The sequence below is a fragment of the Thalassophryne amazonica genome, chromosome 15 (assembly GCF_902500255.1).
Source record: "Thalassophryne amazonica chromosome 15, fThaAma1.1, whole genome shotgun sequence".
NCBI classification, from domain to species: domain Eukaryota; kingdom Metazoa; phylum Chordata; class Actinopteri; order Batrachoidiformes; family Batrachoididae; genus Thalassophryne; species Thalassophryne amazonica.
Genome location: NC_047117.1, coordinates 11511178 through 11529792, shown reverse-complemented (window position 1 = coordinate 11529792; position 18615 = coordinate 11511178). Strand labels below are relative to the sequence as shown.

General features: G+C 40.6%; 1 protein-coding gene across 1 annotated transcript; it reads left to right on the top strand.

Moving 5' to 3' along the window:
* Positions 1 to 1319: 1319 nt before the first annotated feature.
* On the top strand, positions 1320 to 13643 carry LOC117525633 (zinc finger protein 3 homolog). Its single transcript, XM_034187537.1, has 11 exons — positions 1320 to 1574; positions 4470 to 4532; positions 4604 to 4684; positions 5559 to 5676; positions 5857 to 5968; positions 9087 to 9148; positions 9241 to 9374; positions 9987 to 10103; positions 10182 to 10318; positions 11800 to 12093; positions 12944 to 13643. Exons 1-11 carry the CDS (start codon positions 1336 to 1338, stop codon positions 13558 to 13560), a joined length of 1974 nt encoding a protein of 657 aa, XP_034043428.1. The 5' UTR covers positions 1320 to 1335; the 3' UTR covers positions 13561 to 13643.
* The last annotated feature ends 4972 nt before the right edge of the window (positions 13644 to 18615 follow it).

The window sequence follows — 18615 nt, the reverse complement described above, 5'->3', positions numbered from 1 at the left end:
AACCTCTGGTTGCAGACACTGGCATTCAAAAAGTGTATAGATTCTGTTGAAACATTGAGTAAAAATCCATGTTATCAAAACAATATGTATGGATATGTAATTGACACTGTAAGTGAGGAAAAGGATTTGGGGGTACTTGTAAATGGTAAGTTAAATTTTTCAAAATGTATACGTAATGTTGCAAGAAAGTGAATAAGAGTTTTAGCCATGATCAAGAGAACTTTTATTCACATTTCAAATGAGTCTCTTTTGATTTTGTATAAAACCTATGTCAGACCTCACTTAGATTGTTGTGTCCAGGCTTGGTCACCTCATCTGCAGAGGGACAAAAATGTTTTAGAGAAAGTCCAGAGGAGGGCTACAAACATTGTACCTGAGTTTGCTAATTTACCATATGAGGAACATTTGAAGCATTTAAAACTTACCACCCTAAAAAAAAAAAAAAAAAAATAGAAGCGTATGGGGTGACAAGATTGAAGTGTATGGTCATGGTCTTGAAAATGTCAGGTAAGATACCTTTTTTCAAAATAGAATTTACAAGGGCTTAAGAGGCCGCTCTTTCATGCTTGATGTACAAAGATGTAAATATGCTTTAAGAAAGTACTTAAAAAAAAAAATTAGTAACTTTGTGAAATAGTCTGCCCTATCATGTGATTAATGCACTAAGTGTCAATACTTTTAAGAAATATTATGACTTTTATGTTTAACACTTATGATGTGTGCTTTATTGTAGCTTTGTAACTGTTTTATTTTCACACACTTTATGAATTATAATTGAGCAGAGGTGGTTCTTGGGTCAAAAAGAACTTTTTGACTTCATGGCATTACAAAGATGTGAAGATAAACTGGACGAATATCAGAATCTGTCACTTGTATGGGGCAGGTTGAGATGAGATTTGATCTGGAGAGCTGACTTGTTTGTGCAATAGTTATAATCCCTCTAAAGATGGCTGACGAAAATATAGCAGAAAGGAACTTGATGTCCGCTCTATTCCGACACGTCAGCCATAGAGCACTCTACTCTAGTTCTCACATCTTTATCCCTCTTTTTAAAGCTGGGATAGGTAACTCTGTTCAGAAACACTTTTTGTTATATTGGGTGAAATGGTCCGTCTATCCTAACAGTAGTCAATACATTATGTATTCAGAAAAAGGAACGAAAGAAATCAGACGTCTGTAGCAGCTGTAGGATCGACATAACTCCGACCAGCGGTGCGCTCTCAAGAAACCAATCAGATGACTTCATGTCTAGTTCTTCCTGCTCGCGTCACCAGGCTACGCCCCCCTCTGCGCGTGCACACATCTCGTTTCACCAAAGAAGTTCACTTCGATACAATGGCAGAGGGAATACAGCCGAAACTACCACTTCCACCGTTACGTTTAACGGCTCACCCCGATAGAAAGCCAAGGAAAAGAAAGCCGGAGGCAGAAAAGGCTGCGATGAAAAAGGCTCGGGATAAAGCAAGAGGTCAGACGAGAGTCGACATCGGTGCGGCATTTTCTCGGTGGAGACAACTGAGGCATCTGAAGGGCTTGAAAAGTGACGCAGAGGTTGCTCTCTTTCTGTTGGACAGGTAATTACTTTTGCTTTGGGGAATTTGTTATTTTCATATAAGATTTGCTAACGTGGCTACTTTTGTAGCTCGTATTAGCCCAAAAGCTAACGTTAGCTTCTCTGTATGTCGTCTCTCTGCTCCGCTGAACGGTCAGATTGTGTGGGCGTGGCTTTGGACGGAGCACTGGCGGGGGAGGGGGTGGAACCTAGAGGAGGTGCTACTTTCAAATCTTGCTAGCTCTCCAGGACTACCAACATTGTTTTTTTTTATTGTAATATTTAAGTACTACCAACTCTAGCTTTAATTTTACAGTTTCTGGGTATTTATAATCGCTAAATAACTTATTTTGAGGATAGTGAGGGCTCCACCAAGCGTCTCGGGAGTGGAAAAGCAGCCTTGCAGCTTCCTGGACCCGACTTGACGTCCTTTCTCGCGAGAAACACGAACTGCTTTACGGCACGACTGCGAGCCACTCGCTATTTAGCTGAACAAGCCAACGAAGGCTTTATTACTTCTTCATTGTCATGGCAGAGTCAGAGAAAAAGAAAAGAAAACCACTGTCTGAGGAAGGGAAGAAGAAAAAGAGAATATGTGACCGATCTAGGAGTCACTCACGAGTCAACCTTGGTCAGGCTTTCTCTGAATGGAGAGAGCTGAAAAATCATAAAGGATTCAAAACTGATGCAGACCTGGCGTTCTTGCTGTTGCACTCGTAAGTAAACTGAGATAAACTCTTTAATCTTTACGTATTTCTGTGTATTATCACTTTCTTGATGCTTACTGTTGTATGTAAGAGTATTCGTTTGACCATTTTTATGAATGATGTCTTTCTGGCTAGCTAGCAGAGAAGGGATCGCTGTTGTTGTTGTTTACTTCCGCCTTTCCCGCACATGCGCACACAGACAGTACACAGAAAACTCCAGACTCCAAGGAGATGCGGTGAAGTTGAGGATCTTTTTTAAACGTGGTCCAAAAAGACACTCCCGTAGAGTCCGGCTGGTATGCACATCATGCGTCAGGCTGCAATTCACCTATGTTACAGAGTCATTAAATGTAGTACAGTGTGTGTGTGTGTGTGTGTGTGTGTGTGTGTGTGTGTGTGTGTGTGTGTGTGTGTGTGTGTGTGTGTGTGAAAAAAAATCATGGGAGGAAAAACAACAAGCCAAAGGTTTCTCTGTGACCAAAACAAAAAGCCACCACAACAAGGCGGCCGCTTTAATTGCATACACCTACACATTGATTACATACGCCTGTGTGGATCACATGACTTCCCAAAAATAAAATAAAAAACCCCCAAAAAGATCCACAAACACAAAATCAACCCATCCATAACAATTTGAGAGAGTGTGTGTGCATTCATACATTTTAACAACCTGAAAGCCACCAGGCCAGTTCGAACTGAACCATGGGTTCTTGGACAGTCTCCTCTGTGTTTCTTCTCGCTGGTTTTATTTCTTCCTCAGCTTATAGTCATTTTGACGCAGTGAGCACAACTTTTCACTTCGTGTTTGTCCGTTTGTCTGCAAAATCACTCTTTTGCGTGTGTTAAACTGTGTTCGATTTCAAAATGAACCGAAAAATTGGATCGTTATTAGTGTGCAGCCCTCATAATAACTTCAGTCACAGTTGTGGCGCCTAAATGTGGAGCTGCACAGAGAAAACCAACAGAAAAAAAAAAAAAATACAGAAGAGGAGGTTTGTTTTTAATGTGATGAGTTTGAACACAGTGTGAGCTCATGTGATCCCATGTTCCACCTGAGCCAAACCACATCCGATCCTTGAGGCTAAATGCTTACAAAGTGAAAATCTTTCAAACACATTCTCATCCATCTGGATGTGATGTGTTTTTTATACATGATGCTGATTTGTCAGGGTGTGATGGATCACCGAGTGCACACAGTCAGTGGCTGCATAAGAGTTTTCTACCTACCGGTGTGGCCCCGCCCAGCACGTGACATCATCGTGATTCCTTCTATAAGCATACTCACTAGCAAACATGTTTGTTTTTGTAGCATAACTATCTAGCTAGGGTTTCTTCCATCCATTGTTCTTTGTGTAAGTTGCCAAAACAGGTAGAATTCTCTGTATATATTTTTGTTAAGTTACAGTGCTAGCCAGCCACAGTTTGTCAGCTGTACTGTGCCTTCGAGCTGTGTGTGTGTCTGTACTGTTGCCTCCATGTGCCTGGAGTAACATCGGTAGCTTTTCATATTGCTTGCTCTTTTAACATTTCAGAAACATTTCCTATTTATCTTGAGTTCAACATGATGTACAGTCAGTGTGTTCTGCATGCTTATTTTCATCAGAAGAGCATTTTAGCACTAGTGACCTGCCGGTGTGATGTACAGAACTGGGCAGTGCGCCCTGCTTCTCCCATCAGTGGGCTTTTTACCCGACAATTACATTCCCCTGCCTTAAAACGTCATCTCACTTATTACATGAACATATCAAAATTGAACTATTATGTTGTTAGAGTGGGGTGACTTCACCTGGACTGGGGTGACTTAACGTGAGGTGAGTTTGCAGTGGGGTGACTTCTCTAAACCCAACCGTGACTATCTCCCACTGTAATTATTATTAGTTTTTATTCCTGGTGAACAAACGTAGGCTAACATTAAGAAAACTGACATTTCATCATAGTTTCATCCGTATAATCCCTGGTGGTAGTTTTATAATGTTAAGACATGTTACTGTAAAATACTGATTTCTGTTTCGTTTTAGTTATAAGAATTGGCAAATGACATCAAAATGCCAAACAAGGGGCACTTCAGACCAGCACAGCCACTGGTGTCATGTATCACTAAGGAGTCAGACTCAGACTGTGACCCGTATGTTTTCCTCCTATATCTTTACTAATCCTGGCTTTTCTGACATTGTCCTTACTGATTTATGAGTAGTCATCTTTTCTTTCAGAGATGTAGCCCTTCCTGAGCTTGGTGTTCAGCCACGGATTGGAGGGGGTGCTCTGGACTCGAGGTGAGCTTGCTATTATCCTAATCTCTGATTTATTGTGTGTTGGCATTTGTATATTGATTGATTGCTTGTAGCGTGCACTCCATGAGCTGTGTAAAAGAAGAGCCTCAGGACTCTCCAGATGAGGGGAAGGCCAGTGATTTGAGGAATACCACGTAAGTATTGCAGTGCAGTGTTTTCTGTATTTTCTGCCGCTGATCTGTCCCTCGAATCTAAGGTGTTTCTGTGTTTTCCTTACTCACAGCTTTGACATGGAGGATTTTTGGTTGGATCCTAGTTTAGTGTTCCAGCTGTTTTTAAAAAACGAGGGGTGCTGGCAAGAAATGGGGGCACTTTTACACTCAAAATGTGGGTAAACACATTAATCATTATAAAGTGCAAAGGTATGATCTCATTCAACAAATATAAGCACAAAGTTACAAATACAAAAAACAGTATTAGCATGAAGACAATACCTACTTTCATTTACTAGGCATAGATGACCTGTTTGAGCTGACTAACTCACCTGCCGAGGTTCACACACACAAGGGAGCAGTGGCAGCTCCAGCGGGTGTATTCTTTTAAGGGTTCAATGAAGTTAATATGAGTGAATGGCTTTTGATTAGTCAACTACTAAAAAATAGTTGTCTGGTCATAATCTATTATGACTAGTCATCCCATCCCTAATAAGGATGTCAGGAGGACAGTTGATGAAAATAGTGGAAGGAAAAAAAGATGACCTGAGTTTGGGTGGGACATGGGAGACCAGGGCGTGCCAGATGAAGGGAAGGGTGTGGCGCCCTCTGAAATCAGACTAGCTGGAACACTAGTTATATGACCCTGGAAGACGAGAACAGCTCAGGTGAGGGTTTTGTGCCTTCTTTTCATCTACGGTACATCTTCCTGGCTGCTTATGTTGGGTGGAAATAAAGCTGCCTCTGTCATTCTTGCAACTAATCTATTTGGAAAATTGAATCACAAAAAACTTTTTGATTATTGATGTGAAGTATTTGATGATAAACAATGTGCAGATTTTGGCTCTTGTTACAGAACTGATGGTGCCAAAACACACCAGCTTCTTAACATGAGCGTGACTGAAACCCCCAATCCTCCTGACCATGAATCAGCAGTGTTTGCAGAACAGCAAAGAGTTGTTTCAGATATGGAGGTTGGTAAACATGCAAACATCACCTACAATGACAACCTTCATGCTCTCACCATGTGCTTGACTTTGCCCATCCAAAAGTGCAACCATGTGGACAAACTATGGAGCAGCTATCACAATTTAATCTGAAGTTTAGTTTATAAATCGAGTAATATTCTGTGCTTTCTTTGTTTCATTTCTCAGATGTGTCCAAGTAATCGCTCTGTTTGGAACTGGAAGTCACAGCCCACATTAACGAACAATTTACCGGCCGGTGACGTCACGTTGGCCTCCAACAACTGTTTTTCTGGTGATGGTACAATGAAAGATTTCACTTGTGTTAACATATGTCAATTTTGGGGGTCTGTTTCTGAAATTGTTGCTTCGCTGCTACCATTTGTACTAATTCTGTCTGTTGTGGTAATTTTGGGTATTGTCTGGTTTGGATTAGTTCACTTTAGAGTTGTTAGATTAGACATAAATGGCAGACATGTATTGAGGGTGATGATAACTCAGTTGGTAGAGTTGGTTGTCCATTAAAAAAAAAGGGGTTGGCAATGGTCATCCCTGAATGTGAGAAGTGGGACGAAGTCACCATCAAGTCACTCTCGAGTCATGAATCAGCAAGTCCCAAGTCAAGTCTCAAGTCATAACCCTTACCAAAAAATAGTACTGATAAGTATATAAAAAGTAAACTAGAAGTATACTTGAAACATACTTGCATATACTACTTTTTGGTAAGGGAATGTCCACCAGTTGCTTGCAAGCTGATTGAGACTTGACTTGGGACTTGCAGATTGATGACTTGAGAATGACTTGACAGTGACTTCGTCCCACTTCTTTTGAATGCTGATTGTGGTTGAAGAATCCTCGGGCAAGACTCTCAAATCCAGCATTTCTCAATGTCAGCTGCTCTTACAATTCAACTGTGTATGAATAAGATGCAGAGAAAAAAGAACAAGATTAGGATGCATGTCCCCTGGTTCTGTTTGGGTGGTGACTAGTACCTCTCATATCAAAGTGAGAAAGTCAAAGTCTGGATTTTGCCTTCAAATGTGTGATGATCACTTAGTTTTAGTTCAGAGTGACTGTTTTGAATCTGTCAGTCAAGTAAGAATTGGTTGGGGCATGTAAACAGGATGAGTCATAGTCTGAAATGTTTAAGGAATGGATTTTTTTTTTTTTTTCCTTTTCAAAAAGAAGGAAGGAAGGAAGTGTCTGATATTTGTCATATTTGAGGAAATGGGGAAGTATCACTTCACTGATCACAGTAAGAGATGAGATCTGAAAGTCTCACTGGGCTGCGACTGTTGGGGAGTAGTTGAAGATACAAATTGGCAACAAAACATGCAAATTAGTGAGTTTTTGAGTCGGGATAAGGCACGTTAGCTGAATGTCGCACGGACTGGCGACATTGTGATGCATACACTCAACAAAAATATAAACGCAACACTTTTGGTTTTGCTCCCATTTTGTATGAGATGAACTCAAAGATCTAAAACTTTTCCACATACACAATATCACCATTTCCCTCAAATATTGTTCACAAACCAGTCTAAATCTGTGATAGTGAACACTTCTGCTTTGCTGAGAAAATCCATCCCACCTCACAGGTGTGCCATATCAAGATGCTGATTAGACACCATGATTAGTGCACAGGTGTGCCTTAGACTGTCCACAATAAAAGGCCACTCTGAAAGGTGCAGTTTTGTTTTATTGGGGGGGGATACCAGTCAGTATCTGGTGTGACCACCATTTGCCTCATGCAGTGCAACACATCTCCTTCGCATAGAGTTGATCATGTTGTCAATTGTGGCCTGTGGAATGTTGGTCCACTCCTCTTCAATGGCTGTGCGAAGTTGCTGGATATTGGCAGGAACTGGTACACGCTGTCGTATACGCCGGTCCAGAGCATCCCAAACATGCTCAATGGGTGACATGTCCGGTGAGTATGCCGGCCATGCAAGAACTGGGACATTTTCAGCTTCCAAGAATTGTGTACAGATCCTTGCAACATGGGGCCGTGCATTATCCTGCTGCAACATGAGGTGATGTTCTTGGATGTATGGCACAACAATGGGCCTCAGGATCTCGTCACGGTATCTCTGTGCATTCAAAATGCCATCAATAAAATGCACCTGTGTTCTTCGTCCATAACAGACACCTGCCCATACCATAACCCCACTGCCACCATGGGCCACTCGATCCACAACATTGACATCAGAAAACCGCTCACCCACACAACGCCACACACGCTGTCTGCCATCTGCCCTGAACAGTGTGAACCGGGATTCATCCGTGAAGAGAACACCTCTCCAACGTGCCAAATGCCAGCGAATGTGAGCATTTGCCCGCTCAAGTCGGTTACAACGACGAACTGGAGTCAGGTCAAGACCACGATGAGGACGACGAGCATGCAGATGAGCTTCCCTGAGACGGTTTCTGACAGTTTGTGCAGAAATTCTTTGGTTATGCAAACCGATTGTTTCAGCAGCTGTCCGAGTGGCTGGTCTCAGACGATCTTGGAGGTGAACATGCTGGATGTGGAGGTCCTGGGCTGGTGTGGTTACACGTGGTCAGCGGTTGTGAGGCTGGTTGGATGTACTGCCAAATTCTCTGAAATGCCTTTGGAGATGGCTTATGGTAGAGAAATGAACATTCAATACATGAGCAACAGCTCTGGTTGACATTCCTGCTGTCAGCATGCCAATTGCATGCTCCCTCAAATCTTGTGACATCTGTGGCATTGTGCTGTGTGATAAAACTGCACCTTTCAGAGTGGCCTTTTATTGTGGGCAGTCTAAGGCACACCTGTGCACTAATCATGGTGTCTAATCAGCATCTTGATATAGCACACCTGTGAGGTGGGATGGATTATCTCAGCAAAGGAGGGTCTTTTAAGTATATAGAAAAAGTTTTAGATCTTTGAGTTCATCTCATACAAAATGGGAGCAAAACCAAAAGTGTTGCATTTATATTTTTGTTGAGTGTATATCGTTCGAGTGCTGCTTGAATGCCGCTCGGGACTCTTGCGAATGCCAAGCATGACCTTTGCAAATGCAAGGATCTCCCCGATTTTCGTGTTAATCCTGCGTGGCACTGGCACACTGAAATGACAGCATGTCTGTGAACACTAAACAGAGCACTCAAGATGGCTGTGGGTTGTTGTGATGCTGCTGTTATGTAAAAAGAGGCTGTGGAAATACCCCAGACTGTAGCTATGGAAGGCAGCGCCCTGCTCATAATAATAATAATTAATAATAATATTTAACCCAGCGTAGTGTGAATTGTGACATAGTTGATGTGGTTATTATTAAAGCCCCCACCCATCCTGCCCCTCTTTGTGACACTTGCCAGAATTATGTACATGTGCTCAGAAAATGAATGGAAGAATAAACAAGCAGGACCTAATGCCTCATCACCATGTCTTGTAGGAAACGGACCTCGTCTTCTACATGAGACCAAAGAAACTCACTTGGCAGCTAATCACACCCAGGTGAGAGAATCTGTTTTTATGGTCACTCATGTACACTTTTGTTTTTTGTTTGTTTTTTTTTTTTGCACTCACTATTCCATCATATTTGCCAGACGTCTCTCTGTGAGCAAACACCACCACCTTCAGAAACTGATCTCAGTAATCACTCATGCAAGATAGTTGTCGAGGTCGATGACTGCGATGAACTTCCACCTGCAACACAGGACCAGGATCACAACACAGCTATGTAAGGATCTGTGAAATTATACTTTTCGGTCTCACTGTGAGCACATGCTGATGGCAGACAGTTACTGAAAGTGCAGATCTTTGTCTTGACCCAGAATCCTTTGACACCTCACTCACCTGCAAGACTACTACAACCAAGACATCCATTAATAAGCAAACAACAGTGACCTTATTGGTCAACAGCACTGTGGAATTGGCAACAAGGCTTCATAACAACTTGATATACCCGTTTTAATTTTATCTTAAGGTTATTGTTTACTAATCTTGCACAGTAAATTTTAATGGGACAGCACTTCAAATTACATGTAACATGGAGATTTTATACCGAAATGGGACATGTCATAATTATTCAGGTTCCTGGGTATCATTCTGGGTTTACACCTCTGGTGACACACTGTTCATAAAATGAATTGGTCCACATTTAAAGTAGTTTTGCATGCTAAAAGATGCTAACATGGCTTACAGGGGAGGCTCGGTGGTCCTCACCTGTATCAACCGGAACCCAAAATTTCAGAACTAAATATGCAGTCATTTTAACTAAATTACTTATGGAACCTTTACAGACACAATGGCTGACTGTGTTAATCATGTGCTTTCCCTGCTCATTCCACAGTGCTGAAGATGATGAGACCAAGTGCACAGAAGAAGACACCGAAGGCCTTTCATCTTCAGAGGACGAATTGTCAGATGATAGTGATGATGAAGACTACATTCCCTCTTTGAGTGTTTGGTAGGTTCATAACTCAGACATTGTGTGTCCAGAGAATGTTTTATATACAAATTCAAAATTTTTATTTCTTACTCACAGGAGAGGTGGTTCTAACGTGCCTAAAATACGCCGGGATTCACGTAAACCCGTCAGCATGGAGAAAACTGCATGTGATAATGCACACATAGAGTCAAAAGAACAATCTCCAGTCCTGCCCTCCAGTCAGGATTTATTTGGTAATCAATTTCCTCTCATTTTTAAATTTGTGAATATCTGGGTCCATGATGCAAACTGTTTGTTGCAGTTCATGCTTGCACTCGTGAACTATGTCTGTTCTGGTCCTTTTACATTTTGGGTTGTCTAGTTTGGATTAATTCACTTGAAATATTAATTTATCATTTGCAGTTTGGATAGGTATTGTCACAACAGCTTAATTGGAAAGTAGATTGTCCATTATTTGCCCTATTAAGGTTTCATATCCTGCAAAACTTCGAAGAGGTCGCCCCTCTGCGAGATCTGGGTAACATTGAGGACTACATTGAGACGCTCTGATCACGCTGCACTTTAACTGCTGCACACGGACAACAGCATTAACGTCGCAACATAAAACTATTTTTATATTGTGCCTAAAACTCTCATGAATATATTCTATGCGTTTATAGACGTTATTACTTTTGTTTTATGTAAACATGCGAGAATCACAGGCTGTCTCTCCGTTATTTTCAGTGGGAGCTGCTGTGAGCTACAATCGCTTCCTGATCATGTCGTTCTGGGGGAATGTGAAGTTTGCTTTTTAACATCTTGATTATTGTCCTTTACAACACTGTTTGTCCTCTTTGTTCCAGACGAATATATAATATGTCTGAAATTCGGTTTGCGTTTATTAAATTCCACGCAGATTAAACGTAGCAGACACGGATTATTTGTTATAATTGTTTTAGCAAGTTTTCAGGGTATCATGCAGCAGTCTCTTATTAACGTGATGAAAAGCAAAAAAATTACATTTTTGTAGTATAACATTCATTTACAATTGTCATCATGTGTGTTCTCTGTTGTTTTGACTTCAGCGACTCTCTGGCGCGCAAGGGATTATGGGATACATCAATAGGGCGAATGGACATTAGGGTTATGGACTTACAGGTGTAATAACACTGGATGCACAGGAGACTCCAGCACAGAGCAAACAGAATAGTGAGTTCAGTGCTTTTTAACCACAGCTCTCAGGCCATCCAAGGTCATACAGAGGAGGCAGTCAATGCTGCAGAGGTGTCTGTGAGGGTTTAAATGGGGGCTGTTCCAAGATGTGGGCTGGAGGTCAGCATTCAGATGATCAGTCAGTGTGGCCACAGTAATCAAGTCACACACACAACTCCCACCACACACATTCCCCACCCATAGGGTTGGATTTTTGCTGCTATAAAGAAATGATCAACTAATTCAAAGTGGATAATTCTGCAATACCAACTTAATTTCACCTCTCACATCTGTGGATTTAACCCACATATTGCATCTGCTGAGTTGATGGAACCAATTTTTGGTGTCATTTTGTCCTCACTTGAATTCAACATGCTGCTGTGTACAGTAATGTTTGGTATTTACTCTAGGTTTATGGTAGCTGTGTTGTAATTGGACAGAGTTGTTGTGATTAGAACAATTTGTTGATCTGTGCAGTATTTATAAGAATAACTGATAACTTTTATTTTCCTTTTTTTTTTAGGAGTAACTTCAGTCTTAGGCTGTGATGATGACAGTGTTGATGACGATGCTGTGGGAAACAAGAATTCAAGCTCCAATGAGGAGCCCTTGAAAGAAAAGTCAGAGGAGCGAAATTATTCACGCAAACGCTCGAAGACGTATAAGTGTCCAACGTGTGGGAGACTGTGTCCTTGCAGCTATACACTTAAACGCCACCTTGTAATTCACTCAGGGGAACGACCCTTCAGGTGCTACATATGTGGGAGAGGATTCACTCAGAACGGAAACCTCAAAACACACATGAAAGTTCACAAAGGTGAGAAACGACAAGAAGTACAAGTTTTCAGATATTTTAGGTTCGTGCCTTGTTTGCCTCCTGTGATGTCTTATTTGTTGTAACTTCCTCTTCTTTTCATAAATTATATAATATTGGGTGTTTTTAGGGGGCTCCTCAGTGGAAAACAGTTTTGACGTTAACAGAAATGTTACGTTTTTGGAATAGTGTGTGTGTGTGTGTGGGAGGTGTATTTGGCAATAATCTGTTACTCTTGTATAGATTAGATTAGATAGAACTTTATTGATCCCTTGGGAAGACTCCCTCAGGCAAATTGAGGTTGCAGCAGCATTGTATATCAGCACACAGGGTAAGACGCACACAGAGTATCAAACGTGAAAAAAAGAATAACAGTTTGCAAATATGAATACAAATACACAATATAAATACCAGAAATGCTGCTTGCTACTGGTTTAGTGGCTATTACTGTTCCTCTCCTTCCTGCCCTCTGTCTTCCCCTTAATCCTGCTCCCCCTGAGTGAGGAGTTATTCAGTCTGATGTCCTGGGGGACAAAGGAGTTTTTCAGTGTGTTGGTCCTGCACTTGGGAAGGAGCAGTCTGTGGCTGAAGAGGTTCCTCTGGTTGCTGAACTATGAATTTGGGCTACTATTTAAAAAAAAAAAAAAAAAAAAAAAAAAATTAAAATCTGGCCTGATTTTCCTCAATGCTGAAATTGGGGCCAAAAAATCAGCAGTGGCAGATGGTGCAAAGACTACTACTCTTAACGTTTCAGGGAGCTTAGCTTAAATATCCTGAGAAACTGTATTAAACACAAAAATCAAGCCAATGGTAGAAGCTATAAATTTGAAGGTAATGTTTGTTTTTCTCGTAGGAGAGTCTGCGTGGTCGTTAATTCAAGAGAAGAAACCTCCAGTTGAATCTCCTGAAATCGTCAACGTGTGTAAAGAGTGTGGAATGGTTTTCCCTGAGAAACTTCAGCTGGAAGAACACTACCAAAGTCACCAGCTCATGAAATGTAAAGTCTGTGGAAAGACCTTCAAAAGTGAGAAGTCTTTGAAAGTGCACGAACACATTCACTCTCAGGATTCATTTATTCATTGTAGAGTGTGCGGGAAGCGCTTCCCTACAGAATTCTGCCTCAAACAACACATGTTGATACACAGTGCTAAAAAGAAATTCAAATGTGACCAGTGTGATCGGGCATTTAGAACATCCACGGCGCTGAAATACCACCTTAAGACGCACACAGGCGAGCGGCCTCACCTCTGCTCCATCTGTGGGAAATGTTTTACCAAACGATTTGCTCTTAAACTTCACCTGCAAAATCACACCGGTGAGAAGCGTTATGTTTGTGAGCACTGCGGAAAGGGCTTTATGTATTCCCAAAGTCTTCAGTGCCATTTGCAATCGCACAACAAGAAGCCCAGAGAGCGGACAAAGCCGTTGGGTCGACCAAAAAGACAAGAGGAAACTGCAAGTAATCAGTAATCCAATGTCGAGATTTACATTCTGCACATGTGCCAGTGCTGCTGTTATCAGAGGCAGTGGGAATGAATGAATGAATGAATGTCCATTGTGTGTATTTTTGCACACCATTCCAAATTTGAATATGGGATGATGCATTCAAATACCCACATAAAACTCTGGAGATGGAGAGAGGTTCCACTGCATTTTTGGCAAAACTGTAGCAGGAGGTGGTAAAATCACAAGTCAGAATTTCAATAGATCCACTTGGGAAATGATTCACAATATTAATACCAGCATTTTGGCTTCAAAATTAATCCTATATCTTGAAAATAACCCCCCACCCCTTGAATGTAACAAAGTATGGTCTATTTTCAATTATCTGGCTATTCCGCTATGTGTAAAGTTTGTCCATGCTCTTCAAAACTTTATAAACACAATTCTTTCACAAAGGTTTTATTTCAGTCATACTGTGTGAATAACAGAACTTAGGAGGAGGCCATGCTCTTCAAAAACTTTAAAAACATAAACCATTGACAAAGGTTTTATCAAATTCTTTAGCCTGAGATCTTGCTTTTGGCTTGGCCATGACACTTGATTTACTACAACTTGCCATGCTGTAACTTGAAATTACATGTGTAATTGCATGATCACTGTAATAATATCAGTACTTATGTAGCTTTTGTGACTTGTCGGGAGCATTATATATCATAAACTTGAATGTTATATTCAATGCAGAGTTCATCAAAACTAATCATGAAGTCAAAACAATTACATTCTAATATTTTGAAAGATGTTAAAATTACAGTATACTTGTATATTGCAGTTTTCTTTTTTGCATGGGGTGGGGTGTTTTTGTTATGGTAGGCACCCACTTCCTATATGAAATATCTCCCAAATTACACAATCTCTGAAGTGGATGTAAGCATATTTGAAAAAATATATATATTTTCTACCATTACCACCTCCTGCTAAAAACTGCTGTTTTTTTACTTGCGTTCTGGTCACGCATGCACATCTCCAGAGTTCTTCAAAAAGAAAACTGAATGTTATAATGTTCCATGTAAGTCTGTGTGGGTACCATTAGCCAAAATTTATTAAAACTGACACTGCAGAAGGCTCATCAGTTAATATCTGGTGGCCTGCGTGCTTGATCACCGGCTTTTATAGACATCAGGCTACACTGTGAATGCCACGGTTGCTGTTTTGCGATCAAAACATTCTAAGTTGGCAATTCATGAGATGCACGTGCGTGACTGGAACTTGCAAAAAGAAAAAAAAAAAAATAGCCTGTAACCCCTTTTATTAAATGATGACATGTGCTGACAGGCTATCATTTTATGGTAAAAGTAAATGCTCATTTCCATTTTTTAATATATAATGACAAATTTTGCTATGTTTATGTAGATTTTCCTCCATCAAATTTCAGAGGGGACAGCGCCCTAGCGCCCCCTATTGACAAACTGCCACTTGCCTGTAGCTGTTTCTGTCAGTGAGTTTTGTAAGTGCAGTTCCTCCTAATGTGGTTTATGGATTTCATTTAAGTTGGAGTGCGACATGAAGATGTGCACAGAGGAAACTAATGCTGGTGTGACATCATCATTCATGGGGCGATAAGTGGGCTTTTCTCGTGTGTGTGTGTGAGAGAGAGAAACAGAATTCTGTGTATAAGCAAGCAGTCGACCTCATGGCCTTTTCACTACCGGTGTTGCAGACCAAACCTCTAAACCCCTAAAAATTGGTCCGCCCTGCGTCCACTGCACATGCATCATTTCGGAGCTCAGCAGCTTGTCTGAGTCGGACTGTCTTCACCCAAAGCAATCAAATGGATTAATGGGATTATTAACCATCAGTTCGCAAGGTAAAACCTCTTGAATCATTCTGAAGTCACTTTTAAGCAGAAACAAGGCTGTTTTAAGCAGAAATGATTCGACGATTTGAAATGACGGCCGTGCGGTGAACGTAGCAGCTAGCAGCTCGTTTAGCTGCAGCGCTCTGATCGCTTCCTCTGTCTTTTATGATGAGATAATGCTGAATTTATGTGGAAATGATTGTTGTACAAACACTTGAGGTATCTGTCGCTGAGATAGATGATGACTGGAGTGCAGTTTGGAGCAGAAACGAGGTGTTAATCCGTGAACTGTGGCTAATGACGCATGTGCAGTGAAGGCAGGGCAGACCGAATTTTAGGGGGGACCGTTTGGTCGGCGACACCTGTGTTGACCAATTTATTTCTGATATTTCATCACAAAACATTTACTGCCTTTGGAAAATAATACAAGTAGATGCAAACAACTACTTTGTTTAGATCATATTTTGTTTGTTTTTAATGTGACTTTTTATTGTAGTTTATACTGTGTGAGTTCTTGTCCAGTCTTTGTAAATAAATACAAAATAGGGTATTTATCATTTTATTTATTTTGCTTTTCTCATGATCAATCTCACAATCTGCGACTGTTCTGACATTGAAGTGTTCTAATTAAATCAGATTAAAATGTTAGATGTCTTTCTTGCAGTAAAATATTTCTTGAAATTATTCCTGGAAGCATGATAATTAAACTAAATGTATGTATTAGATGTGAATTTTGCAGGATGATCATAATGTTGGGAGTAAAAAGACCTGCTGATGTCACTCATTTATGTATTCTAATAATCCACGCGTCCTCACGTTCCTGATGCCTTATTGTTGATATTGAAAGATGAAAGTTTTCATTTATTTCATTTTTCTTATCAGTCTTAAAATTCACAAATTTTTACAGTTTTTAAATTTGTATTTTAGCCTTGTATCTTGTAGTATAATATTTTGAAGCAACAACAAAAATGAATAATTCGGTCCATTTATTTTTTTTACTTTTTACTCCAGTTAAAGGTGATGGGAGAGGGGGCTGGAGTCTGTCCTAGCAAACATGGGGTGAGAGACAGGGTCCACCCTGGACAGGATACCAGCCTATCACGGGGTGTAACGTAAAGTAAAGTAAGCTTTATTGTCATTCTGCATGGAGATGATCGACATGTTGTTTCATGTGGGGCAATTGTTTCCACATAACAATTGCCCTTTTCTGAAGTCCTCCTCCTGGTGATCAAGCTCCTGCTAAAAGATCTCCTGCTTGGCCAAATTAGACTCTACAGATATAGGGGTTCCCAGTAGGTTACCGCTCCGGTGCACCTTACGCTGTTGTTATGCTCCTCTCCACTAGAGGCGCACACCGCTTTTCTTTTCTTTTTAATGCGCAGCCGGAAAAGCAAAAAAACAACCGTGTGGCCGTTTCCGGTCATTCACATCACCTGGACTGGTGCTGCTGCTGACAAGTTTTCAATCCCTCATTCTTATGAAATGGAAGATCATGTGTATTATTTATCACACAAGAAGATAACGGAATATGACTGTGCGTCGGCAAGGGAACGGAAACGTGAAGGGAAACGAAATCGTGACCGACGGCGGCAGAAAACCAGGATCAGTATCGGTGCGGCGTTTCCCAGGTGGAGGTTGCTGCTGAGGGACAAAGCCTTCAGGACCGACACCGAGGTCGCCTCCTTTCTGCTGGACAGGTCAGTTCGATCAACTCTAAGAACGACCACAAATGCTTCTTGTAAATGTTGTTTCATACTGACGTTTTATTTAATTGTGTCATGATTTGAGTTTATTATTTTTCCTTAAAACAGGAATACGTTAAAATGCAGAGTAACATAAAAAAGTAACAAATGCATTTATTTCCATTGTGGCTCGTTATTAATCACAGGTGTAAATACAACAAAAGGTAACGATTAACAGTAAAAACAGCAGGATGTTATATTTACAGTATATCTTTAATTGACAAAGTCAATAAATGCAGTTATCAGTAAAACTAGGGGGAAAAAAAGATGTTCGTTTACCCAATTTTTTTTAAAGTCCAATTTATTTCTGCAGGATTTTGTTTGTAGATCAAGGCGGTTCCACACCTTACAGAGTTGTAATTAAAAAAGAAAAGCCTCTGCTCACCATGACTCACTGACTCCCACTGGGGTTGCAGGCTGGTCACAGTGGGGTCTCTGTGGTTGGGGATAAAAGATACCTATTGGTTTCCATCAATCCCCATCTGTCTCCAACAGATGTGCGGTGTATTAAATTGTTTAAGCATTCACACAAGCTGTGCAAGCAGTTAACAGATACATGGACTTCATAATCGGTCTTGATGAACTCTCACATGTCTCAACTCACTCTCAGCGTGATTCTATGGGTTGTAATAGACTCTCAATTCACTTTGCGTGGGGTTACATCAACGATCAGACATATTTTAGACTCGCGCAAGTCAGTTGCAATCCAAGCTTGGCGTAAGCACAAATAACAGAACACAACGGAGACCAGCCAAGACTTGTGAGAGTTGACGAAATGTTATGATCTTGTATGTCTTCTATAGGTCTCAGTAAACGGGGCGATAATTACCACCAGTATAAGAAAAAGATGTTGCACCAAAGGACTTGACCAAGGGGATAACCAAGGACAAGGCACTAGATCGAGTGTTAATACTGTGGTTTTCTGAATTAAATGTAAATGACGAAATTATGTAGGACTGGAGTTAACCATTTAAATATTACAGATGACATGTTTGAAAAGCAGGAAGATTTTCACTTATTTGGTCCTACCTCCTTCTTCATCTAGTCATTATAACTCCAACCAGTATGAATACTATCCCTATATACAACCCATACAATAGCACTAAACACATTTTTCTCCCTATGTACAATGTGAATATCTTATATTTTCCCAAGCTGTATACAAGGCATACAGTACTTAACCGTTAGCACCCATTCCCTTCCATATACCTCTCGTAAAATGTGTTTCTACTTCCTTTTAAACTGATTAATAGAGTAAGAAACAACGATTTTGTACATATGATAAAACAGAACTGATTTTAAAAATGAGTGACTGAAAAGTGTGTATAATAGATTTGTAGCACATATGTACAGCTCCCTTTCTTATATTTTAAGAGCTTTTGGGAAGCACTTTGTATATATGGTTTGAGAGTGTCACAGAAATCTGTTTTTATTATGTTTCTGTTATCCACGCAATTATAAAATTTTGATACTTTGCAGGATTGA

Bases quoted from the DNA above. Each gene is read 5' to 3' on its own strand.
- LOC117525633 (XM_034187537.1), top strand. From the start codon at position 1,336: ATGGCAGAGGGAATACAGCCGAAACTACCACTTCCACCGTTACGTTTA. The intron at 4,533-4,603 runs GTGAGCTTGCTA...GATTGCTTGTAG, and splicing joins GGGGGTGCTCTGGACTCGAG to CGTGCACTCCATGAGCTGTG. The intron at 10,319-11,799 runs GTAATCAATTTC...TTTTTTTTTTAG, and splicing joins CTCCAGTCAGGATTTATTTG to GAGTAACTTCAGTCTTAGGC.